The 27606-nt window shown below is 42.0% G+C and overlaps 1 protein-coding gene across 3 annotated transcripts in view; it reads right to left on the bottom strand.

The window, feature by feature from the left end:
- The window catches only part of RETREG1 (reticulophagy regulator 1), a 113509-nt gene that overhangs the window by 5226 nt on the left and 80677 nt on the right, over positions 1–27606 (bottom strand). For all 3 annotated transcript variants that reach the window (XM_090276209.1, XM_090276210.1, XM_090276211.1), the window contains 2 exons: positions 4176–4302; positions 1692–1776 (listed from right to left, as the gene is read on the bottom strand). In XM_090276209.1, the coding sequence (XP_090132335.1) occupies positions 1692–1776; positions 4176–4302 (212 nt within the window). The remainder of the gene's footprint in view (positions 1–1691; positions 1777–4175; positions 4303–27606) is intronic.

Raw genomic sequence — 27606 nt, 5'->3', positions numbered from 1 at the left:
ATTTAAAGTGTACAATTTGATATGTTTTGACCTATGAATACAACTAAGAAACCAGCACCACAGTAAGACAGTGAATATTTCTACCGCCCCCGAGTTTCCTCGTGTTTCTATTAATCCTTTCCTCCTGCCTTGTCCTGATTTCTTCTACCTCCTCCTGAGGCAACCAGTGGTCTACTTTGTCACTAAAAATTAGTCTGAATGACAAGTGAAATCATACAGTATATGAGGTCTGTCCAGAAGGTATCCAGCTATGTAATATGAAAAAGAGACATTTACTGAAGAAGATACAAAATACAAGAAACATTGTACATAGGACAGACGCCTCGGCCCCCTTCAAAGTAGGTACCTTGGGACCTCACACAGTTCTCCCAATTGCCATCAGCTGCCCCATTCTATTTTCCTGGATCTCATCAATGGTCTGAAATCTCTTCCCTTTCAAAAGTGATTTTAGATTTGGGAAAATCCAGAAGTCACAGGGCACCAAATATTGGCTGCAGGGGAGATGGGTCAACTGGATGATTTGATGTTTCACCAAAAAAACTCTGCACAAGATGTGACGCATGAGCAAGTGCACTGTTGTGATGAAGCTGCCAATCACCAGCTGCCCATAGCTGCAACCTTCTAAATCATCCAGATAGTTTCCACAGAGGAATGTTCAAGCTTAACTCAAAATTTGATGCAAATTCATTGCTCTGCTCACTCAGTCATTTTGAATGTGATGGCCACACAGTACACATGCTCACTCAATGGTGTCTACTGCCCCCACTCACTAGTATGATGAAGGCGTCATTGTTCACACATGCACATTCCAGTCCACTCTCCTTGGCTGCCAGGTTACATCGATGTCACGCAAACTGTTCTCATGATATTAACAATGGCTGGACTTCTTCCAGACAGATCTCATATACTTTTTTAAAAATCTGGTTTCTCCCACTCAATCTAATTATTTTAAGATTCACCCAGATTGCTGCATATATTAATTTTTTAGTGCTGAGTAGTAATCCATTATACGGATATACCGCAGGTCATTTATCCTGTACATATATATCTGTTGGTGGACATATGGCTTGTGCTCCATTTTTGGCTACCACAAATAAAGCTGCTAGCAACATTCATGTATGAGTCTTTTGCAGATGAAAGCTTTCATTTTTTCTTGGGTAAACAACTAGCTGTGGAATGACTGGGACATGCAGCAGTTTTTAAGAAACTACCAAACTATTATCCAAAGTGGCTGTGCCCTTCTACATACCCACCAACAGTGTGTGAGAACTCCAGTTGCTCCATATCCTTGCTGATTAGCTCGATCTAATCAGTATTTTTAATTGTAACCATTCTGGTTAATGGTATCTCATTGTGGTTTTAATTATTTTTGAGCTACAGAACACGCACAAGAGCAAAGGTATTCATGTGTCTCGTGGGGCAGGGAGTATATCTTATTTATAGTTTTAAGACATAATTTAAAATAAAATCAACCGTTTATAATCCTGCCTTTTGGCAACTATTCTTCCAATTTTAAAATATAAACAGATCGCTAGGAAAAGGAGAAACTTTTTACAGGTGGAAATTAAAGAATAATCAACTTTCTTTATAATTAATAACTCATCCCTCCTCTCCTAAACTACAGAAGGTCTCGTTGACCATTTAATGATACCACATGCATCACATAAACTAGCCACATGTTCTGTACTTACAGAGTAGATAGCTGAGTATAACCCCAGGAATGTAACTTCCCAAGATCATAAAAAACGTGCACACACTGCAGACCAGGAGACAAAACTAGAAATCAGAGAAATAACATGTGACAGTTATGCGCAACACTAAGACAATTGAGAGCACAGAATGCACACACAATTACTTATCTATATGTGATCTATGACATCATGCTGAATGTTTTTCAGTGGTCCTTTGCCCTTCATTCTAACTAATGACTGCAGTGTTCAACCTGCCTTAGTCCATTTTCACACTTGGTAATAATCATTTTGATGTTCCAGAAGCTCATTTTGGCACAGAACACAATGTCTCCCATTAGTCACGTCTGGGGCTGTATTACTGTCAGATGCAAGAGAACTGAAAATTTATGTCCCCAGAAACTTCTCTTACTCAGGATCACTCACTGAATGTAAAGCAGCTTGGTAACTGAAGTTGCCGGTTCAAACTATTTACTTCTATAAGCCCACCAAGACATGTTACAGACATTAGAGGCATTTCTGCAAATGTAATGGTAATTTGCAGAGCTGATGAGCTGCTGGGATAACTCTTCTGGCTGTTGCTGTTCTCCTCTGCAACTATATCAAACTGACCCCCTTTCTACATCACCTAGAAGCTAAACTAACTGTGAATGAAATGAAATTCCTACAGGGAAATGTGATTCTGTTCCTCTACCAGTCACAACCCCTCAAAAAGTCTTGGTTATGTAAAAAAGTTTAAACATAAAGATAGAAAAATCCCCCCATAGCCCTGGCTGGTGTGGTTCAGTGTACTGAGCACTGACCTGCGAACCAAAAGGTCCCTGGTTTGATTCCCAGTTCAGGGCACATGCCTAGGCTGCAGGCCAGGTCCCTAGTCGGGGCATGTGAGAGGTAACAGATCGATGTGTCTCTCACATATTGATGTTTCCCTCCCTCTCTTTCTTCCTCCCCTCCCTCTTCCCTAAAAGTAAATTAGTAAAATCTTTAAAAAATAAAAATTAGTTGGCATTAATATATAAAAAAAATTTTTAATTAAAAATGTTTCCATTATAAAAAGAAAAGGAAAAAATCCTCCCATAAAGTCTTCACATATTTTTCACACTCTAATTATAAAATAAACTATCTTGTTTTGCTTTAATTATGATATTAAATTAAATTGATAAGCAAAGAAAATATGAAACATTTGAAAAAGGCCACACAAATAAGGGATTTGTAACTGATCAATAACTGATAAGAGGAAGAGCAAGGAGGTCTGCAATTCAGATTAACTTTGATTTTTCCTTCTTTGGCTAATAAATTAACTAGTCAAAAGGAGAACTGATGAACTTGAGAAACTAAATTAACAGAAACAGCAGGGGCCTTGGAAGAATATGGCATTCTAGTAATAAAACAGAAGAGGAAAGACCTTAAAACTTGAAAAAAACAAGTCTATAAAAGCATTAGTATACTCAGAATTCAGCTTTGTGAAGAGATTTCATATTATCCTCTAAATCTATAGCATCATCCTCTTAAGTTAATTGACTTTGGGGCTTATTAAGCTTTAAGTTCAGAATCTCCTAAAAATGTTTAATCATTTTGGTAAAATAGACATAAAAAATGCATCCCCCAACAGATAGCTATTCTAAATATCCATGTACAACCTTGTACATACTTTAATATGTTCAAAATGTGTCTAAGCATAGTTCTATTACTTCGTACTTTATTGAAGGTAAGAGAGGGCCTGTACATGGTACAATGAGAGGAACTGTAAACGCTGACATTCCTAGGCTCTTCCTTCCAATTACAGGTGGGCATTTGAGAAACTTGAACATGTCACAGGGAGGCAAAGCATCCACTGATGGCTCTGCACCTCCCCCTTGCTCTCAGGATCACAGCTGAAGCTGTCCCTACACATAAAAATAATCCAAGTGTTTGCACTTCTCCTTGTAATTTCTTTCAAACCACCTATAACTCTTCTCCTCATAGGTTTTCATCTTGGAAAAAATACTCATTCTATTTATATAATCACTCTGAATTTTTTTGTCAAAGATTTTATTTCTTAAACAAATAATACAAGAAATTCCACTTTTTAGACTAAAAGTGATACTCAATTATCTCTGAAAGCCCCTTGAAAGGACTATGTGTTCTTTTTGTCTGCCTTCAACTTCAGAGCCATGCTAACTAAGTACAATAAGCTGAAATTCTTAATAGGATATTTTTCTTCTTGGTCTGGATGACAAGACCACTCACCATTTATTTTAGTTAAGAGCTAAATATGTATAAAAATAGAAAACCAATCCAATTTCAAAATATGAGGTTGACGTTTTTCTCGTGCTAACACAATGTTTCTGAATCTTGCTAATATCAGCTTCTATGGCATGTGTTCTAGTAAATTATATGCTGAATTGGAGAACACTCACAAGCAGATAAAATAAGTTAATTCATTTGTTTCTATGTTTACGGCACATTTTAAAGCATACAGTAATTCTCCTATACTGCAAAACTTGCCTTGCCAGGGCTCTGCTGTTTGAAAAGAGACATTTCTTGAAGGAATATGCTGAAATTCATCCATGATTCTGCAATACAGTGGCTGAGCCTGGGTCTTTCATCTGGTTTGGAATTGACCACTTCCCAGCTAAAGAGAGAAAAAAAGAAAATAAAAAAAATTTAACTGAAGTTTGGATGATTTGACATTCATTGCTTCACCAAATATTTATTGAGCACATACTATATTGGCCACGCTCTTTGGTAAAGCCCTTTGCAGAGGTAAACAAGCCGATACCTGCCTCACAAAGCTCAAATGCCAAGAGCAGAGATAGAAGCTAAACAGCTAGCTACATAATTACCCAATGATAACAAGGGACACGCTGAGGGAGAGGTATAGGGTGAGGATGTTTGGACATCTTCTCTGAAGAAGTCACTTGAAGTGAAAATCTGGATTAGCAGGAGTTTACCGTGAGGGCTCAGAGAGTTCCTGAAAGCACAATTTACAACATATGCAAAGGCTCTGCAGTGAGAAGGAGCTAAAAGTGCTATTCTGAAACGCTGGTGTGGCTCCAGCAGAGTGAACCAAAAGAATATCACTGCACGAAGCAGGGGAAGTAGCAAGTGGACTAGGTCATACGAGGCCCTGTGGGACTTGTTAGAAACACTTCAAACCTTAAGGATGAGGAAGCCACCATATTTTAAAAGAAACCTTGGCATTAATATCATCATCATCATCATCATCAACAGTGGATTTTCAATATATACTACTACTGGTCAACTCTACAGAAAATTGTTCAACTCAACAGGATCTCACAATACCTCATATATTCCCAATCCTCATCACAGAATTTGTGACTTGAGCAAGGCATATGGGAGCTTCTTGGGTATTATTGGTCATGTCTATTTTTTAAAATTTATTTTTCACTTAGAGTTCACATACAATATTATATTGGTTTCAGGTGTACCAATCATGTCTATTTCTTTATTTTTTTAATTTTTAATTTTTTTAATTTTATTTTTATTGTTTTTCTATTACAATTGTCACACTTTTTCCGTCATTGATCATGCCTATTTCTTAAGTTAGGTGATGGATGCATGAGAATCAACTACCATTCTTAAAGCTACACCTATATGTACATGTGTACATACATTTTACATGCATATATCTCACTTCACATTCTATAGTCAAAATATAAATGTTACTTAAGTTTTGCCTCAGTTTATGTACTCGTGAAGTAAAGATAATATTTCTGCTGATGACAGCCATGAAAAATAATTTTTTGAGTAACTGGTTCTTAAGAGATAAGATTCTGGAACCTTCTGCTAATACTATCTTTAGGATCCATGCCTCAGAAGTGACACCACATTTATATACATATTTTATTACTTTAGTAAGTAAGTGCCCTAAAATTGAAAAGAAGGCTAATCTAATACTGAACCCCTAAAATTACCTAAATTATCTGCATAGAGATAATGTTATAGCAAAGTCTACATACAACTTATGGTGTTTAATACAATGAAATAACTAAAAATTCTGTTCTGTATTTAAGGACCTTACCTATTTTCAGTGGACTTCAAATGAATATGAAGAAACCTCAGTACCCATCCATTCATTACCTCATTCCCTTACTCAATAAAAGGTATCAAGCTCCCCCATTGTGGCTTACATTATATTCAGTGTGTTTAGTATTACTATTTCAAACCAATAAAAACTGAATACCTGTAGCACTGAAAAAGCCTCCTGTGACAGTATTTTGGGACAATAAATTCCATTGTTACTAACATTTATATTAACATTAGAATTGTGAATAATTCTGATTGATATTTGAATTATTGTTACAATCAGAAACAGGAATGAGAAATTCATTGTGTACAAGTTGAAGATGTTTCCTAACCAAATGGGTTTGGAAAGAGTAGTAAGTGACTGAGATAACAGTAAATATATAGATGGTACTGAATAACATTTAAGAGAAATATGTATGATTTTAAAAGAAAATCTGAATTCAAGGGCCAAGAAGTGATGTCACTCTACACTTATTTAAATGAAACAGGGATCCAAACGAGTCACTCTCTGGGAGGTTCATAATAGCTTTAAACTGTCCAGTGATTAATTCTGAGTTGCACTGTAATGTACACATCTATCATCTTCATTCTATACAGTCTACCATTAGCTTCTGACACCGCAATTCAAGTTAGGTAATAAAGGTATGTAACACATACTAGAATCAATATAGTTATGTAATAGAGAATGAGATGGAACATTTGATGCCAACTTTTCAAATTCCCTTATTATTATAGATGATAGTGAACCCCAAGTTTTCTCAGCTAATTTGGGGCCAAGCCACGACCTGAGGCCAAGACTTCTAATTTCCAATGCAGTTCTTTTTCCTTTAAACATGTGCCCTCTTCAAAAGATGAATAAATTCAATGACATTCTTTGAAGAAACCCAATACTGTAATTTAGAATGAGAAGGAACATTCAATGCTCCGTCCTGCTCCTTTCTAGAATCAGAAGGAATAAGGTGCAACTGACCCATATCCACATGCCCTCATTTAGGCAAAAGGGAGCACTTCATGTGCAGAATCCAAACGCTCAGCAGAAAGTAAGATTCATGCTTGGTGGTTGGATGATGTTGAATATAGGACACTTTCTCTCTCTCTCTCTCTCTCTCTCTCTCTCTCTCTCTCTCTCTCTCTCTCTCTCTCTCTCTCTCTCTGTGTCTCTCTCTCTCTCTCTGAGTTGCTCCAGAATGAAATTCTACGTTTTCCTAGAGAGCTTTATCTGGAAAACACATAAGCAGAGAAAGGATCTCCTGTGAATCCTGGGTGAGGCTTGGGAAAGAGATCTTTTACATGGTGTGTGGCTATCTTCCCACCATCTTTGACGCTGCTCAACCTGCAATGGAAGGTCCAACCAACATAAAACAAGACTTAAAAACAGGGTCAAGCTTTACCAAGTCCTTAACAAAAGAGTATAAAAGTCTTGTATGACTGAAGGTCAACCAGTGGAGAAAACTAGTTACTAGTGGCTTCAGTGTTAATAGTCCATGGTTTATTTTTTCCCACATTAGTTTCAGAGAGAACATGCATTTGCCAGACAAATGGAAGTCAGATTCTTTGGTTGATCTGTCTGTCCATCTTTCTGTCCGTCCTTTCCTTCCTCACCTGCTTGCTTTCTCCCTTTCTTCAGCTTTCTCTTTCACACATGCCTTCACTAAGGAACGAAACTCCTGCACATTCCAGCCAAGAGATAAGGACCACTTAGAGTTCCTCCCTTGGGACCATCATTCCCAACCTTTCACACTCTTGGTGAGTCCAGCTGAAGTGGTTCCAAGCAAGAAGCCACAAGTCCCTCATGGCCACACCATCTTTCAAATGGGCTTTGCCCATAGATTTGCAGCTGTGTGGTGCTTTCAAATAAAAAGATACCAAAACTATGGCCCTGGCAGATTCATTTCAGTATGTTATCCTTCTTTAAAAAAAAAAAGAAAGAAAAATCCTGAAGGAAATGTTTAACAAAAGATATTCTGTATGGTCAAGATAAGCATTTTTTTTACCAAAGAACCAATTTATGGTTTCACCTGTGTGAGAAACTCCAAGGGAATAGAAATTAGGAACACAACTGCTCAGACAAGCAGCCACACCATATCACAGAAGGGTGCTCTGGCTTCCCAGAAGAACTTTAACCCAACATCCCTTCTTTCTGCCTCTATGTTCCTATTAGAATACACTTAGGTATATACATTAGGTGGTCTGGTATGGGAAGCTGGGGTGCTCAGTGGTGGCAAATGCAGCTCAGCCCCAGAGTGGAAAACCACTGGGAGCGTGGCAGCACACAGGACCCACTCCACACACCAGTTTTCCCATGGGAAACCAGGCCTATGTTCTAGATGTGTTATCCTTATCACCCATGCATGTGTAACATTCTTTTCTCTGTTATATAAAAATAATAATCATATAAGGCAGTAACTGGCACAATGATTCACAACTTTCTTGGATGTAATCCACCTAAATAATTAATAAAAGCCTGTTCTGGCAGGGGCAAACTGCGCTTTCTCCTCTAGAAAGTGGCCAGTTTTGTCCCCTCTTCTCCACAGGATTCTTGCAGTCCGTGTGCATTTATTCATTTCATCCACAACGCCGTGGACCCTGCTGTTCGGAGGTCTGCAACAGTCTGGCCCAAATAATCCTTCTAGGTGAGCAGTTTTCAACCTGTTTCATCTCATGGTACACACAGATTGATTACTAAAATTCTGTGACACACCCCCCTCCAATTTTTTTTTTTTTTTTGCCAATCTGACCAAAAATATAGGTATAATTTTGATTCATTCACACTGAATGGCTATTGTTGTGTTGTGTTTTTTAATGTGACAATTTAAGGGAAAAGAGGTCAGTGCCCCTGACTAGATAGTCAGGTACTGCACATTTTAAAAATTCTAATGGCACACCAATGTGGTAGCCACACAGATTGAAAATTGCTCTTCCAGGAAATCCTCAAGTTGACTGTGAACCCCCAGGGCATTGTTTAAGCAGCGGCCATCTGGGTCTTCCTCTAGAGAGTCTGATGGAGCGGACCTGGGGGGAAGCTCAGGAATCTGCATTTTTATTTTTTTTTAATGTGTTTTATTGATTATAATATTACATTTGTGTCAATTTCCCTTCCCTCTGCTCCCCTCCACCCGGTGGGCCCCCTCCCTCCAGTTGTCCCCCCCTTTTAGATCATGTCCATTAGTTGTGCATACAGTTCTTCTCAACCTCTCTCTGTCTATTCCATTCCCTCCTACCTTGATCCCCAATTCCTATATCATCTCCCTCCCTCTCCCCATTCCCCCTCCCCGTTGACCTCCCCCCAACATGTTCCCCATACCCATAGCTCTCTTTCCAGTCTCGTTGCCTGTCTAGTTTGCCCTTGTTTCAATTCCCTAGCTTCTGTTGTTTCTTGTGATGCAGTTTTCATTTTAGATTTCATTGTCTTGATCCTCCTTTTTCTAAACCAGTCCCTTTAACATCTCATACAACAGTGGTTTGGATCTAACGAACTCTTTCAGTTTTATTTTGTCCTGGAAACACTTTCTCTGTCCCTCTACTCTGAATGACAATTTCGCTGGATAGAGTATTCGTGGTTGTAGGTTTTGGATTTTCATTACTTTGAATATTTCTTGCCAGTCCCTTCTTGCCTGCAGGGTCTCCCTTGAGAAGTCAGCTGATAGTCTAATTGGGACCCCTTTGTACATAATTCTTTTCTTCTCTCTTGCTGCTTTTAAGATTCTCTCCTTATCTTTAATCCTTGACATTTTGATTATAATGTGTCTTGGAGTGGTTCTCCCTGGGTCCAGCTTCTTTGGAACTCTCTGTGCCCCCTGGACCTGCAAGTCCGTTTCCCTCCCCAAGTCTGGGAAGTTCTCCTTTATTATATTTTCACTCAATTTTTCAAGTTCTAGTTCATCTTCCTCGCTCTCTGGAAAACCAATGATTCTTATGTTGGGCCTTTTATAGCTGTCCCAGAGGTTTCTGATCCTCTCATCATTGCTTCCCATTTCCTCTCGCTGCATTGGTTGACTGCTTGTTCCTTCTCCATATTCCGGTTTGTTGAAATGAACTCTGGATTTTATTTCCTCACCATCTGTCTCATATGTGGTTTTGTTCCTTTCATTATGAGTGTTTTTCGCTTCTTTCTCATCTTTTTTCAAATCTTTTGTGAATTCTGTAAGCCACCTGATAACAATGGCCCAGAACTGATCATCTGACAGGTTTCTTATCTGTTCATCTGTCAGGTTCTCCATCTGTTGCCTGGTGAGTTGTGCCACCGGGATTTCTATAGTTGTCTGCCTCATTTTGACAGATGCGTTTTGTTTTCTTGGGCCGGCTGTCCGGGGCAGTGCCTGTGTACGCGTCACAATCCAGCGACCGGCGCCTGTCCGCGACCTATTTCGCAGCCCTGTGGCGCTTTCTTTGGGGGCGGGGGTCCAAGATGGATTCACACAGTTATTCCGCTAGGAGACCGGGATCTGTCCTCCCGCCCCCCTGGGCCTCACTGTTCAAGGCGATGTGGTGGCTGCTTTCCCCAGCGTTGGGGTCACGAGCTGCCGGGGGTTCGACTGCAGCCGGGGGTTGTTCTCCCCGCCGCTGTCCCAGGTGCCACCGCAAACAGCTCTGCCCCCTTTCTCTCGTCCTACCTGCCCAAAGAGCGCCGCTGGTTTATAACTTCATATGTTGGGCTTCCGTGTAGTTTTATTTTCTGGAATTTCTAGTTATCCTTTGTTTTGAAGTAGTTGTATTCCTCTCTAGTTGTAGAGGGAGACCTAGCGCGTCCGTCTAAGCCTCCATCTTGGCCGGAAGTGGAATCTGCATTTTTAATAAGTGTCCCAGGTGTTTGTGAGGCAGGTGTTTCTCACACTGCGTGACTGCGAGAAACACCCTGTGAGAAAGTTACAGAGAATTCCCATTTCAAAAATAAAGACCGGAGGAGAATTCGTTTTCAGGCAAGATGGTCTATCAGGGACCCAATGTGCCCTCCCATCTGAAACAGCCAAAAAGAAAAGAACCTGTGGGCCAGGAGCAAGCCAGAGAAAGGACCAAAGGGAACAGGGTCCTATGCTCACAAACCTCAAATTCATGGATATCAGGTACTCAGAAGGGTTTTGCCTCAGTCAGAGAGAATAATTAATCCTAGACTAAATGCTTCTCTGGTCCTAACAAGTCTTAAAAGCAAGCTCCAAATGGATTTCCGGTCATTTAACTGTGGCAGACGTAGGAATAAAAAATGGTGAGTTTTGGTATGAACCAAATAACTCATGTGATCCAACTGGGATCTGAAGGATTTTCATTTCTTTCATGCTTATATTTTAAGTTACTGTGTCCCTTTTTTCTTTAAAAATATACTTAACAAAAACATTGTTTGAATGTTGCATTAAAAGACAAGTTAGTTTTTGTACTGTTTAATGGCTTACATACATGAATGCTCTTTAGTTTCAGATGCAGCCTACAGCATCGTCCACTAGGGGGTCGTCGTCGTCGGCAGCCGTCCGTCTCGAGAGACGATGGTGTAGCTTCTTAAGAGTCTATCTGCACCGCCGAGAATGGCTGTGCAGTCCGACTCGGGAGTGACGCGGTATCTGTCTCCTCCCGTGTTGAATCGACATCTTGCGATGACGCTGGAGTGTGCTCTCCAGTGGAGCTGAAGCTACAGAGCCTGGGCAGGGTGATATGGAGGGTCTGCTGTTGCCCATGCAGCAGACCCCCCCTCTCTTCGCAGCTGAAGGGTCCAAGGGAAAGACGGAGTCCATACAGCTTGGCTTCAGGTGCGCCGCAGGAGTTGCCGGTGTTGACTACAACGTCAAACCGCCTTAGGGACTCCGGCTCCGGATTTTCTGTTGGGGTTTACTCCCTTAGCCTTTCCCCTGAAGAGGTATGCCGCAAGGCAGCGGAGGTTTTTTGGAATCAGAGTTTTCCTTCTCCACTAGGGGGTGGTATAAGACTAATAAGCATAACACTCCTGTGCTCTTTAAAAATTGACTGTAACTCTAAGAGAGAACACATGGTAGCAGCCTGTTTCATCTCTTCCGCTCCCAGTGTCTTTGAGCTCTACAAAAAATAATACTGAAACAAACAAATCTTGGAACAGAACGTCTCTCACTACCATTTCCTGTCCATTCATTTCAATAAACACGAACCAAGGGTAGTTGATGACTGTCAGTCATCGTTTCTGGATCTCAGGATTTAGAGACAACTAAGGCACCCTCCCCAACCAGCAAGTAAAGTATACACAGGACCCCAAACTGATATACTGTTAGCTCTCTGAGTCTCCCCCACCACCTCCTCTTCTCTCCCTCCCTCCCTCCCTCTCCCTCTCCCTCTCTCTCCCTCCCCCTCCCCCTCTCTCTCCCCCCTTCATTATACATGAAGCTCACCTCTATAAAATGGCATTTAATTAGGGCTATTGGAGAAAAAAATCAAAAATTAAGTGGGGGACTGGGTATGGGAGGAAAACGTTTTCATTATTGTAATTTCCCAGGATAATAAATCTTTTTAGAATATACTAGTGAACCTAAAACTCAAAAAAAAAAAAACATTTTTATAATGGAAAGTTATTCTTAAAGCAACAAAAAAATATTTATTTATTTATTTTTACTATATCAAAGCTCAAGTCCTTTCACATATTTTTTGAGCTTCAGATTTGAGGAGGTAATTACCAATAAGAGACAGGTAACCTGCAGTCGATGGAGAAAGAGAGAAGAGCAGCAGTGTAGGGGTCCTCGAGGGGTGGAGAATATGAATGAATCGTGACAGGCTGGTTTGAGTTCTTGGGTCCTACCCACCCCACGAGGTAAAGCCAGCCACAGACGCCCCCGTTGCAGGAGCCAATGACCTCTCTGGCCTCGAGTTCGTTTCCGTTTGGTTTCTGGCGTTTGCAGCTCAGAGTAAAGTGCTACACCTTCAATGGGATCAATGAGGAGCTGTGCAATATATTTTAAAGTAGGAGGTAGAAATAACCATTTTTAAAAGTTATGGAATGAGGTTACACACGGAGACTAGTATCACAGTTTTATTTAGGTGACAATTTTAGTAAAACGGAAGAATGGAAATAGGGTGAATAATTCAAGTCAAGGCAGTTAGTTAATTCAAGTTAAAGAGGTTTCAAGCAGCAAGAACAAAGAATCATAGCTAACACCAGGGGCCAGGCACTGTGTTCTATGTCGCGAATTTACTCTCCTATTCAGTCCTCACGACGAACATGGTTTGAAGTGCTATTTATTATTCCTGTCTTACAGACGAGGAAATTGAAGCCCAGATACATTAACTATCTTGCTCAACGTCACAGAACTAATACCCAATGGACTAAGAAATGGAACTGAGACTGCTCATAAGAGGAGACACAGGAAGACCTCTCTGGAATGGAACAGGGGAATCATTTCAAAGATGAGTTGGAAAGTGCATTAGGGCAGTGACATGGGAGGGAATACAGAACCCTGAAATGCCAAGCGGCAGAAGCAGAACGATCTAAAATGCAGCTTTGGTTCCCAGGTGAAAAGAAACCAAGGAGCAAGGAGTTGCGATTCCTGTTTTCTCTCTCCACCACTCCTGCTGTTTCTAAGTTGGGACCCACAAAATGGCTCCAGAGCACAGATGACCAGCACAGACACAGCAGCCCTTGGGTGGCCTCTCCACAGGGCCAGGCGCTGTGCGAGGCGCCTGTGCACATGTTCCCACTGAATCTTCTCCACCTGAGCCCCTCCCCACTCCATCAGTGTATCATTGTCTTTTCTAGTATTTATTAACTGTAGTTAATTATGTTTGTCATGTTGAGTCCCTATTAGATTTTAAATTCCATGAAAGAATGCATAGACATGGCTCTGGCTTCAGCAGCTAACAGAGCTTGACATGTATGAAGCACATGAAATAGTGAACAGATGAATGAATATAAATGATGAATGAATATCAATGATGAATGAGTATCAAAGAAGAAAATATAAATAACAGTAGTTATTTAGTGACATCATGTATTATTTTATTCATTTATCTGAACGTTTCTATACATTAAATATTGGCAATAATTACTATGTATTCCTTTTTATCTATATATATATAACAATGGACAAACGTCCAAAAATTTTGGAAACTCACTTTCATGTATATAGGCCAGTTTTGTTTTAATTTCCCCTGGAAATGAAGAGTTAAACTGCTTTCAAAACTAGGTAATTAGGAAATGTGCCTCATTTATTCCAAAAGTTTCCTTAACTAGAAATCAGTACTCTGTGTGGAATTCCTTCTGGCAAAACATGGGTCTCAATGCTTGACTTCTCCATGGGGATCCAGAGCACCCTCTGCAGACAATACTCTCACATGATCTGCGTGTGTCTGTGATGCCCGGAGAACAGGACTGGGCCTGTGAGGCTGGGCAGGCCAGAATGTGCAAAGCAGCCGGTCCCCTCCCTTCCCACGCAACAGAGAAAAATGAGTCCCTTTTTTGTTTTTGTTGGGTGACCTCCATCCATTGGAAAGCATTTTCAGATACTGTCTCCCCTTAAACACACACACAACCACAAACATGCCTTTCTGGTCACTTTTTAGATTTTCCATATCTCTAAGAACTCATATTGCAATAATCGTTTCCGAAGATGTTTAGAATAATTCTGTCACACTACCTCCAGAAAATGTACATTATTTTATACTACTTAATTTTTAATCAATAGGGATTGGAAATGGAAGTCAAACAATATTTTTCAGTGAGTTATGTCAACATCCCATATGGACAAACTTTTAAAAGGGGACTTGTTATAACCTAAGTTGTCACCTAGCAGCTATGACCAGCAGCTGCCCGACTATCACACCTATAAATACGCCTGGCCTGGAGCCCCACAGCCCTTCCATTCCCCACTAGTGACTAATAGTCTCATGCTCTGTGCTGGAGGCGAACATCTGTTGATGGTAAGTCCTGCCGAATTTTTCTTAGAAAGGTCAGTCAGTATCCAGTTACAGATTTTAACATTTCTTAGTGCAATGTGTTAGAATTTTTTTAATCCTGTGGACACAAAATATGTTCCTCTGTGTGTGTGTGTATGTGTGTATGTGCAGGCAGAGAAACAAAATAAAAACAGGTATGTGTCTCTGTACAAACACAGCATTAGAACCATGACAAAGCAAATAAGATGTGTCAGCTGGAGGATTAAAATAAGCAAACGCAAGATTAAGAAATTACAGAGCCCTCCACTTGAAGCTTTCGCTTTCTCAGACCAATTAGCCACGTGAGCAACTCCACCCAAGGCCAGGGACCAGGAGGCGCCAGCTAAGTGCTGGCTTCTTCTGCCTCAAGAAACCAAACCCCACCTCCCTCAGGGCAACTTGGGGTTCCGTGGGGGGCGCTCTCTCTCTCTTTTTATACTGTTTTAAACAAATCAGAGACCAGTCACTTGGTGAAACTGCCCCTTTGTCGCCTCCAACTCGGTCTCTGCACGGCCGCTTGCCCGGGCACACGGACCATCGCTGACCCATCAATATAACCGGGGAGCCTGGCGCTCAGCTGACGCCACCACGTTGCTTCTTATGTTATTCTAGTTTCTATGAACAGATGCCAGTTAGAAGTTATTTTCCAGAGTTCAATTTTCTTGAACTTTTCAACAACTAGACTTTCATGAACTCAGGGCAGGAACAATTTAAATTCCATTACTAGCTCAGAACAAGCACCTACTTGAGACCTGCAGGAGATTAAACACCCCTTCCTTTGCGAATGCCAAGAGTTGCTTCAGTCACTATCCCCGAGGCAAGAAAAGGTTTCTGTTTTGTCCCTCAAGGAGGGATAATAGCTGAGAGTCAGAAAATGTTTCTCAAGGAAAACAGAAATTGTTATCATGAAGCAAGCTGGCTAATTGGGGCATAAGCATTTCCTTGCATTCTACTTGGGACCTTCCATTTCCAATGAAGTACAGCCCAGGATTGAACTGTATTTGGGAGTCAAAAGTAATTGTCCCCTCCCTGCTTTGTTCCCCTTTGGCCTGGTTATAGGAAACCTACACTTCTGTGACAACACTAAAGGACATGTTTCTTACAGAGCAAATTTCATCAACAATATAGTTCCTAATTTTGTTTCTCAGAGACCTTACCCATTTTACTGGGCCTGAACAGGTACATGCAACCCAAACAGACTGAATGGTCAAGTTCCCCCAAAGTGTTTCTATTATAAAGCCCTATTAAAATTAATCTTGTTTGAAGACTCTGTTGTCAGCCTTTTTTTAAACGATCATTTTATTTATTTTTTAATCTTCAACCAAGGATATGTTTATTGATTTGAGAGAGAAAGGAAGGGAGAGAGAGAAAAAAAGAGAGAGAAACGTCAATCTGTTGTCTCCCATACACTCCCTGACTGGGAATCGAACTCGTAACTTAGGTATGGACCCTGACTGGGGATCAAAACCACAACCTTTTAGTATATGGTATGATGCTCCAACCTTCTAAGCCGCTCAGCCAGAGCTGTTGTCAGTCTGTGATAAGGGGGTATCCTGCAATACGGCAAATATGGCGTTAGTGACCATCAGTTATTGAGGTATTCATTCAAGATGCTGGACTGTTAAATTATAGTCTACATGCCCCCTTCAGTTCTCTTAAGAGTGCATCTCTCACTTATCTTCATTTTTAAGCCAGCCATGGAATGACATCTTTGGTGTTTAGAGAAACACACCCTTACTAAGAGGATCATTCTTGTCAGTCATAGGAAAAACAAGACTCTCATCATGAAGTCTCAGTGTTTGTTAACCTTGCCACCAGCCTCCCTCAAACATGGATTTTAACAAAAAGCTGTCGGTGGATATGGCATGTGTTAGCGGTAAATAAGTGCAATGCAATACTCAATACTCAACAGCATGCAGGGAAGATGGGTATGTATTTGGGGGTGTGCAAGGCACAACCTAGGAAGGGCTATGTGACAGCCCCGGTAGAAACAGACACAGATCCATGCAATGTGTTACTGTGAAGAAGTCCTTTGCTCAGGGAGGGCATGCAGTGCTTGATACTATGGAGTGAGGACAAATTTCAAAAAGTTATTTCTTCTAGTTATAGGTTCTTGAGGAAAATAAAATTATAAAAATTAATTAGTACACTGTGCAGCCTGTCTGACTTAAAGAGTCTCTGCAGGAGTGCTTTCCCCCACTTTCTCATGGTCCCAGAATGAAAGTAGGAATTTGCCTAATAATGAACTAAAAAGGGGTCAGCCTTCAGTGCATTTCTAATTACCATGATCATAGTCATTCTGTGTTTTAAATCTGAAGATGAAAAGAGTTCTTGAAAACACATATTAAAAGAGTTTTTCAACCCTGACTGGTGTGGCTCAGTGGGTTGGGCATCATCCCACAAACCAAAAGGTACCCCAGTTCGATTCCTGGTCAAGGTACAGGCCTGCGTTGTGGGCCAGGTCCCTGGTTGGCGGCGGGCGAGGGGCAACCAATCGGTGTTTCTCTTACACATCGGTGGTTCTCTCCTTTCTTTCTCCCTCCCTCCCCCGCTCTCTAAAAATAAATAAATAAAATTTTTATTTCAACAATTAAGGAGTTCCTCTAACATTTCATTTCCATTCACATTATTAATGTGCTCAGAAAACCTTATTCTTAAAAATTAGTATTCCTTTTTGAAATGTCATTCAGTGAACATAAATGAGATCTGAATGACCTAGGCTGAACCTTACACGAGTGAGACAGCTGTCCGCCCATCCATGCCCTCCTCCTTCACTTTACCAGTCGCAGGTATTCCTTTCTGCCTTGAGAGTTCACGTGTGCATCATGTGTGGGAAAACTGCCAAACCTATTGGAGACCTGCATTTCCAATATCCTAGCCGTTTCTAGGAAGTCACCTTCACTCTATCAGATATCAGGGAAAGTGATGTGTGTTGTTCATACCTACCACCTCCCTCGGGCACAATGTTAAATCCATACTCCTTACTTCCTTCACCTAGGTCATTATTTATAGGATTTGCTAGTCAGTAAATTTTAAATGCCTTCTTGTTTGTTACACAGTTTATTACTGTTTCATTTTTTGCCTGTACTCTATAATTCAGCTGCATGACCTAGACTTGGTAAGATCTTCCAGTGAGATAAAATAGCTCTTGGACCTACCTCAGTTACTTAATTTTCCCAGGTGAGAACCATCCAGAACCACAAGGGCAAAACTACTGTGAAATAGCATTTAACTGGACCTGGACATTCTAACAGTTGTCTCCACCCCACTAAGTAGATCAATTAAGTGGTGCTAAACATTTTATCCTGAGCTGCCTGGCGGTTCTCACAACTGTAGGTGAGTCTTTAGGGAACTAACCACAGCCAAAACGGAACCAGTGGAGCCAGATGGCCAAAGAAATCCACTTGTTACTAAACCATATAATGACTATTTTAAACAAACATGCAATGGAAGACAGAGAGATTATGTGGCTAGGAAATAAAAAACTTAAAGAGGCAAAAAAAAAAAAAAGACAGATATACATATATACATATTATACATCCTTCAAATGCTATCTTCAAGTACATTCTGTGCTTGAGAGTTATACAAATTTTGATCAGAACTCAATCTTTCGTGCATATTTTTTTTCCTAGCTCATTAACCATAATGCATTTTCAAGAAATGGAAAAATAAATGTTGAGTTCTATAAAAGGCAATTGGTTTTAAAGTCAGATATATGTCATTGCTTCTCTTGTCATAAACAAAAGCCTTATACCTTCCAACTGTCATAATCTTTAACCAAACTATCCCCTTCCAACATGGGGTCTGAGTGAGCCCTGTGCATACCACAGCCAGCAGACACCCCAGGGGCTAAGTATGATTAGGTTCACTTAAAAAATTAAGTTCACTTTGAATATGTAGCCAGAGAGGTGAGGAATGGATCAATTCTGTGAAATCTGTAATAAATGGACTCTTTGGAATCGTAAGAGCAGATAAAATGAATGTTCTTTTAACAAATTATGCTAAAGAATGTAGGACTGTAACAATATGCAGGTCAGCGGCACTGTGACCAAAGACGTCACTCCATTCGGGATTCTGACTAACCCACAGGAGAAATCTGGGTTTCTGGGTCTGTCAAATCAGGAGCTGAACCAGACTGGATAGTGACTGTTTTTTGGATCGTGCCCCCACACCTTTGAAATATCTCAGCAAATAAGAGGGTTCATGAGCCCAGGGTAGGATAATCAAAACCTTCTGCTCAAGGATTTTGTAATCAGCTATCTATTCACATGTTTGCTTGAGAAGCTGAATTTAGGAAAACACTGAGTAAGTCCTCCACTTTAATGACATAAGCAACATCTAACTTTCTCAAATAAAGAGTAGATTTAGAAACTGATATTAATTTGAAAGAGAAATATTTAAAGCTAGTAAATCCCTTAAAAGAGAATCTTGGTAGTTACTGGTGGACACTTCAAGTACTAATGGCAAAGTATCAGATCTCAAACCGAAAAAGATTCCAGCAAACAGACCTCCTAATCAGCTGAGGAAAACCCAGGTACGTACTTCCATTTTCTGAGGCTGTGAGGATGTTAAAAATGTAAGATGTCAAACCCAGGTTAGGTCAACGTTCACAGTCCCATAAGAGAGAAACTCTGAGCCGAGCCATAGGAGGAATTGCGTCTTTCCTTTACAATGGATTGCTGCTTTCCGGGCCTCTGGTGACTTCAAAGCAAAGTAGGTGTCCTGCTGGCCGCTTCTGCAGCTCTGTCACCATCATCTGTGAGGCTGGCCTCGATGCCACAACCTCCCCTGACCTGTTCCCTTTCAGTGAAATAGACAACTAGAAATTCTGTGCCCGGTCAATGCCAAGACCTATGATTTCACTGGGAACGTGAGCTGGAGATTCCAGAGGTGGCGGTTAGAATGTAAAGGAAAATTTACCAAAAACAAAGGGGGCTGCTACGCATCAGGGCCTAATTACCTGGGAGCAGGTAAATCCTCCTTTCTCAGATTTCCTCATGGCATTTAAAAGGGCCTGCGTATCCTTATAGATTGCCAACAATGGTCCGTTATAAGCTGCGTTTTCAGTATCAGATAACTTCCCTCTCCCGTTATTGAGGATAGTACAGATTATCCATTAATTCCAACCCATATTAACAAGGAATCAGTATAAATATTCTTATACTCGGGCAATAACCCGAATGCTGACTGGGGTCTAACAGAAACCAAGCAGCACACTCTTGGGGCATTCAGCTCAATCCGAGAAACAGTAACTTATGTATCTGTGCAGTGAGAGTTATACAACTGCCAACTAGAACCAAAACTGGGGTACTTCCATAAAATTAAGTCCCATGAATTATCTCTGCTTTCTAGTTTATTTAAAGAGAAGGAAGAATTTAATAAGTCAAACAACCCACATAAAGGATCCTTCTTACGCTCACTCCTCCCCCAACCTTTTTAGTTGTTTTGTCCACTTTTTAAAAAAAGCGTTATTTATCACCAACTTGCCATTACTGACTCCAGTGCATTCAACTTGTTTTCATAGAGGTAAACAATTATTATGTATTAAGAAATAAGTTGACCTGTCGTTTCAAATGTCGAAGTGATAGTAGTTTAAACATGAGGCCACTTCATTTTTCTCCCTTGTATACTAGAACAGAGTGGCCCTAAGCTACATGGGATCTCTGTAATGCTGGAGGTCCAGCTCTTTCCCTCTTGTTGCTCAGATGCCCTCAACATCACACTTGCATCCCATAGTCCACGACAGTTACTCAGCTCCTGCCACCCCAGCTACATCGTAGCCAGCAGGGAGGGGAAAAGGGAGCCAGAAGGCATTCCGGTTCCCTTAAAGTCATGGCCTGGAGTTGCATGCAAAGCTTCCACCCATTCCGCCCACCTCCCACTGGCTGGAACATAGTCACATGGTCATCCATAGCTGCAAGAGAGCCTACAAATGTAAGTCAACTATGGGTGGCCATCATCTAACTCAAAGTTGAGACTGTATTACTAAAGAAAGGGAAGCTGGGTATTTGGGAATAAACAGCAGAATCTCTTACATAATTTATAATGAAAATGATGCAACTATAACAGCAACAACAATAGGCATAAAGAGATGTGTGAATAACACACTGACTTGGTAAGCACACAACTCATATGGTAGAAGCAGTTCTATACTACTCGAGTCAGGGTAGGCAATCACTTTCTGAAGAGGCCAGATGGAAAATAATTTAGGCTTTGTTGACCATCCAGTCTCCGTACTCAACTCTGCCATTACAATAGGACAGCAGCTAGAGACACTACCCAAATGAAAGAGCATAGTTGTGTTCCAATAAAATGTTATTTACAAAAACAGGCTGCAGGGTAGATCCGGACTCCAGGTTGCACTGGCCTGCTAGGTTCAGAGTATCATAGGCTTAGGCCATGTGGCTACACAGCAGTGACAGAGATCACTGATTAACCCAGCAAGGTGACTGGGAACCACTCAAAGACATTCTACTATAACAACACCTCCCAAGTATTGTGTGTGTACCAAGTGCTGGGAACTACATGAGGAGCTTTATCAATAATCTGCCACCCTTGCTATGATCTGACAATGTGGGTAAGTGCCCCCATTTTACAGATGAGAAAGGAGACGCAGCCAAGAAGTGGCAACACCAGGATCAGATCTGTCCAGGTCTTTCCAACTCCAACCTACCAGCCTTCCATGCCTGTTTTACAGTTGTTGGAGGAAAAACAGTCCTTTTGCTAATAATAAATGAAACGGAAGCACACAATTTCTTGTCATAATGCTGGTGAAGTTGTTATATGCCAGATTTGACTTGTAAAGTATTACGAAGAGAAAGGTTTCCTTCTGATCTTAAAATAGACCTTGCTCTAGAAGTTTATCCAGGATTTAGTAAAGAGGCAACTAACCTTCAGATTTTTTCTTATGTAAAGTTTCTACCCTCTCAAGCTTCTGAATATTGGTAATTAATGGGGGATGGGGCAAGGTGCCATTTATATCACTGAAAACTTTATCAAATCAAATATATAAAGATTATTCTCCCACTGTTTCCCCCACCCCCGACCCCATCCTCTCCTTGGCACAGGGAGCTTCACTCACATAACCATTCACCCTCTCCAAGAATGGCAGATCATGCTAATCTGTCATAACATTCTTTCCAGAACCTTCCTCCTTATCAGAAGTCCAGGCACTATTTCCAGTTTATAGGAGCTGGCACAAGATCATGAAGCCATTAGCCATCAAGCCATTTGCCTTGTGGAACACAACAGCTTCCCATTTTCCCCTCTGCTGTGCCCAAAAAAGGGATTATCAGCTACTTCCTTTATCGCTGACGTCAGTGCTGGTTGTACCTTTGTTTACCGAGCAAATCTCTTCTTGTTTCAGCAAGCAAGTCAATTCATTCTAGGTTTATAACTAATCTACGTAGGTATTCCTTTTATAACAAAGTCTACATCTCAAAGCCTTCCTTCGCAAAACAAACATACCCCTAAAAGAAAGCCTTCAAGATATTGACAACTCTGAGAAATTATGACTATCTGGAATTCTTGTTCAGTTTAATTACTTTGGAAGGAAAGATTTCTGCCACTCACATCACAAGTTTCTCCAGAAACTCTGTCTAAAGACAGAGTTTACAGGTTTAATCTCTACAGGTGTAATTTCAAGATGAAAAATGGGTTTGTTTTCTTTTCAAAATAAAGCACTTGTCTATAGTTGAACTAAAACACCACCATGAAATGTCGCTTCCTGAGTCATAGAGTAGAATTCATCCACAGCTGCTTGTTGTGTTTACAGGCAGCAAGGGGCCACATCGTGACGGCAATGACGGCATGACACTCCTCTTTAGGCAACATCACACGTGGGTGTCTGAGCAGCCCTGGAGCACAGTCTCCACCCTGAAACACAGCAGCCTTCGCTGATCAGTTACCACAGAGAGGGATTTGGGGGTTCTGGGCCTTCCTCCACCCCTCTACCAACATGATGCACTCACAACCGCAGTCCACCACACAAGACAAAAAATCCACAATCTGGATCCCTCCCGAGCCTAGGAAAACCTCGGAACAACATCTTTAACAGACCTCAGTGACATTTACCCAGTGGGTGACTATCGCGCCCAGGGCCGGCCAACCCTACAAAAATGAAGCTGCATCTGAGGAGGGGGAGGGGGGATGTAGCCAGGCCTGGAAGACTGGCAGGAACCTCCTTTTAAGAATGACACTGCTGACCACCACCTGAACTTGTGTGTGTCGCCCAGGGACGGCTGGGACCCTCCCACTGTTTCCCAACTTCTGTTCAGGACATCTTGTGACCTAGATTCGTTCGTTGGCAGCCGTCCGTCTCGAGAGACGATGGTGTAGCTTCTTAAGAGTCTATCTGCACCGCCGAGAATGGCTGTGCAGTCCGACTCGGGAGTGACACGGTATCTGTCTCCTCCCGTGTTGAATCGACATCTTGCGATGACGCTGGAGTGTCCTCTCCAGTGAAGCTGAAGCTACAGAGCCTGGGCAGGGTGATATGGAGGGTCTGCTGTTGCCCATGCAGACCTAGATGGACTGCCACAAACTGCAACATCTAGGGTTTGCCTCTTGCCTTTGCCAGCTTGGATTCACAGACAGCAGGTACCATGGATGAGAGAAGGCAGTTTGTGGTGTGAAGGTAGAGGTGGAGCAATGGGATTCTAGGGAGTGGATGAACAGAATGAGAGAAAAATTAGAATAAATACAGGTCAGAACAAACCAGGGTTAAAACTATTTTGCCTGACTGCACCTCATGCACAGAAGACACTGAATGAGGTCATATTAACTCTGGCCAAAGAGCCAGAAGCCAATACTCCCACAGGAGGTCATTTTTATTTTTTCATTCAGAGTTTGCTGGTGATTTCACAAGAACAGCTGAAAGAACAAAAACAAACAAACAAAAAGAAACCCACACAAGAGCTTTAACACACTTCTGCCTGAATGTCCTTCCTCTGAGTTTGGGCTGGTTCTTATACATTCTTACTAGGCTGCAACGTGGCCAACCAGCCACAGAAACAAACTGTGAAGTCACTATATTTGAGCTGAAAGAGAAGTCTGCTGAAAAAAAACTACTGATTTTTAAAGCAACCTTTCTTTCAGCATTGCAAGCTGATGCTTTCCCAAACACAAAATCAAGTCATTGTATTTCTTCACCCTACCTGCAACAGTAATTGACCTTCTATTGTTTATGTCCGCTAGACTCAAATTAAAAACTAGGTGAATGGAAGACTTCATTTTCTGTTTCTTCACATATGGGTCTATATTTAATTTGTGTGTGGCAGGAGCTATTCTCTTGGTAATTATTTTATCTCTCTCTAGTCCATAAAGACCGGTACGTGGCTTATTAAAGTACATGGAAAACAAGGAATAAAACAAACACCTAAGGGAGCAGGGCCATTGGTCTGCATGATGCATTTGTAGAAGCAGGGCACCTTCATCCAGGAGATGCAGCCCAACCCCAGGGTCCACAGCTTGGAGGCAGAGCCTGGGGTGGGTATCATCCCGCACTGGGTCTCTCTGCTGGGTGCCTCAGTAGTACACAGCAATCACAGCCATGGGGGGAGGGAGTGGCCCTACAAGGGGATGGCACTGAAGGACATGATGGGAAAGAAAATAAGCCCAGGGGGAAGAAGAGCATACAAAGGTGCATTCCAGAGGGCTCCGTATACTTGGTAGAGGTGAGCTGTCATTTTAGCACCCAATGACTACATCAGAGATGGAACTATGATCATTTAGAAGATTCACAGTGCTCATAAATTAAAACAAACCCATTGGACAAGAGATACACACATATCCTGAACTTGAACTTCCTCCTATATTAGTTGGGCAGACATCCTTGCTTCCTGCTAGAAGACATAAATTCACATAACACAGGTTTATGGACTAACATCCACACTCCTTTAGGTTAAAGCAACCCTACAAAGGATAAAAATAACGTGAACCAAACAGGTGCCCCTCATGGCCCTGTTCCGAACATGAAAAGCACACAGCCCATTCAGATCAGACCAGCCAGGAGTGCACTGGGCAATTCTGCATCGACTCCAGTTGAGACCGCCATCTAGAGAGTGCGGATGGATAGCACACACTGAGTACCATCCACGTATGTCATGACTGTAATTGGGGTACACACAAGGGTTAGATCACAGATGGCCTTAGCACCCTGGCAGCTCATATTGACAGCTTTTGATAGAATCATTCCCTAATTAGAGAAATTAAAGTGGTGCATCTCACTCTCATTTATATGGCAAGACAAGTTTCAATAATATAGCAATAATGTATGTGGGAAAATCCAAAAGGTAGAATATTTTGCAGGCATTAAAAAAACACGCTTCAAAATGTGAGAGCCTGTTGGGAAATGCTCGTGAGGGGAAAAAAAAACAACATACAAAATTATATGTGTCATATACAATTATTGTAACTTTGCCCTCCCCATCCCCACCCCCCCCAAAAAAACCCATCCAAGAAATACCTGAAAGCAAAATATCCCAGTATTACGTTAAGGCAGTTAGGATGACGGTTGATCCTTTCCTCTTTACATTCATTCTTCCCTCTACTATTTTTATTTCCTGAAATGAACCATTTTAACATCTTTTAGTGCGAAAGCAATACTGTGTATGAGATTTGCTCCTCAGGCAAGCCCTGGAGCCCCCACACCTCCCATACCCAGATTTACACAGTAAGGAGAAGAACAAGACAACAGGATAGATGTAGACACAGAGTTGCCCCTTGAAGGGATGAAATTCTGGGAGTAAGGAAAGCCCACACAATGACCCTTCCTCTGTAGGGACAGCTTCAGTTGGCAGCCAGGGACAGCCCTTTCCATGGTCCCACACACAGCAGCAGCTGTAGCCAGCCTCCTTTGGTACTGGAAACCAAAGAGACCTTTATCACATTTTAGGGATGATGACAAATCAGTCATCAGTGTTTATAAAATAAACATCAGCTTTACCAGGGGCTCGGGGAGCCACCGGGGTCTGGGAAGCATGCTGCTTGTTAACGGGTGATTAAGACAGCGCACACAAACAAGCTCCGGCAGCAAGGACAGACCGGATTGTTCTCGAAGTCCTTAATCAATTTCAAATATTAGCCCAGCTGGGTCAAAGGAGGATTTCAAAAGTGGTAAACATTTTCCATGCCTGGCAGACATTTTCCAAGGCTGTGTTGGACATTGGAAAAAAAATAAACCTTCCACAACTGCATGACTCATATACCTCGGGGATGTATCCGTGAAGAAGATGCAGCAATGTTAGAATGAAAGGGCAACCTCGTATCAACGCACAGTCACTGTGAGCTGGAGCACACGCCTCCCCCTCCCACAGCCCCCCGGCTTTTCAGAACCCGTTTTGTACATCTTGCCCAGCTCCACTTTCAGGGACCTCGTGGGGGTGTCCTGAAAAGGAATCAACGAATGCTAAGATGAGGGCTTCCCCAGCACACCATTCATTACCTCCCCACTCCCCTCCTCACAGAGGCCTTCTGAACTACGCTTTCATACACACACCTGCCAGGTCTTCTCCCACACTACCATTTTAAATGATTTTTAGCTCTTATTATTCAAAATATTCTTCACTTACTTTTTAAGCCGTCTGTCTCTTGCATTCCATGCTCTGGGACAGCGGGGGCCTAACCCCCACCCCTCCACGTGGCGCAGCACCGGGCTTCGGTGCCACACTGATACACACTTACAGAGCGAATATGCAGACACAGCGGCCTCGTGGGGAAGTGCTTCTATAAGGCACATGCTGAGCTCAGGCACTGTGGCCTGGGGTCCATCCCCTACTTGCTGACAGCTGAAATAGGGGCTGTTTCACCGGTCCACACCCCTCCAGGGCCTGCATGGCTACCTCCACCGAGGGGCCCCAAATCAGGTGGGACCAGGGACCACGCAGAACCATGCTTCTCCGTGGAGTTTAATTATCCTCGTATTTCTTGATCCTGCCAGCTTCCCCAGGCACGGCCCCCATCTTCTCCCTTCTCTGTCAGCTTCCTGCTTGGGTTTCTGCCCCCCTGAACCTGCTTCAGAATGGCACTCTTTCACACCCTCTCCCCTCACCTCCTGACCTCGAAACCCAGACCGAGTCTCTGGAGGTCATTACCAGAGTGTTTATTACGGGCAACAAGATAAACAGCGAGGAAGAGGGTCTCTCCTCTGGCTCCATGCCGTCCCGGGCAGTCGTGGTCACGTCTGTGCACCCAGTGAGTACAAAATGCGACCTCAGAGCCACCGACCACAACTGCCCAAGGCCGTCGGGCATGGGGGCCTACAGTGCACACCCCAACACATCAACCAAGTGTCCTATCGTTTGCTTTCCACCGGTTTAAAACACCACGTTCAGATGTAGCTCACTGCCAGTTACAGAGCAACTCAGGTCACCAAATTCCAAAAGGGGCTGAGGTAACATGAAGAAGTCTGCATGTGAGACAGCCGCAGCCCCACCACCAAGTGCTGTCAGCAGGCCGGCCACTCATAATAGTTAGTTCTCCTTTAGATGTGGCCTCAAAGGAGTCGTCCGGTGGCATTTAATCTCAAATTCAACAAGAGCAAAATTCCCTCTCGAGTGTAATATTTTATTTCTAGCCTAGCCCGAAACGTTCACCCCATCCAGAGTGCCCTTTCTAACTTTCTGTACAGATCAGAAAAGAAACCAACCTATAAAGCAAAGCAAAGTTTATTGTATAGGAAACCACAAACTGTTAGCAGTGGGCTGTTACAGCATCATAATTAAAGGGGAGAGCAGGGCTGCATTACTTCAAAGGAGTGAGAGGGAGTTTCCCATTTTCAGCAAGCACATCACCAGTCCTTAGTAATAATACTTATTCTTAGATATATACCTTCTCCTTCTTGTCCATTTGTCCTTTGTAACCAGTAAAACATTCTTAGAGAACAATCTTACGTTTAGTGTCCATCACAAACTGGTAGTTCAAAACATTTATAATTATCCTTTAATTGTGACGATTATTACATTTCTGCCAAATCTCTCCCTTCAGTCTCTGAAATGATCAGGCCCCCTAG

The sequence above is a fragment of the Furipterus horrens genome, unplaced genomic scaffold, assembly GCF_987537825.1.
Source record: "Furipterus horrens unplaced genomic scaffold, mFurHor1.1.pri manual_scaffold_5, whole genome shotgun sequence".
NCBI lineage: Eukaryota > Metazoa > Chordata > Mammalia > Chiroptera > Furipteridae > Furipterus > Furipterus horrens.
The sequence above is the reverse complement of the archived record's forward strand: the minus strand, read 5'-3'. Positions and strand labels throughout refer to the sequence as shown.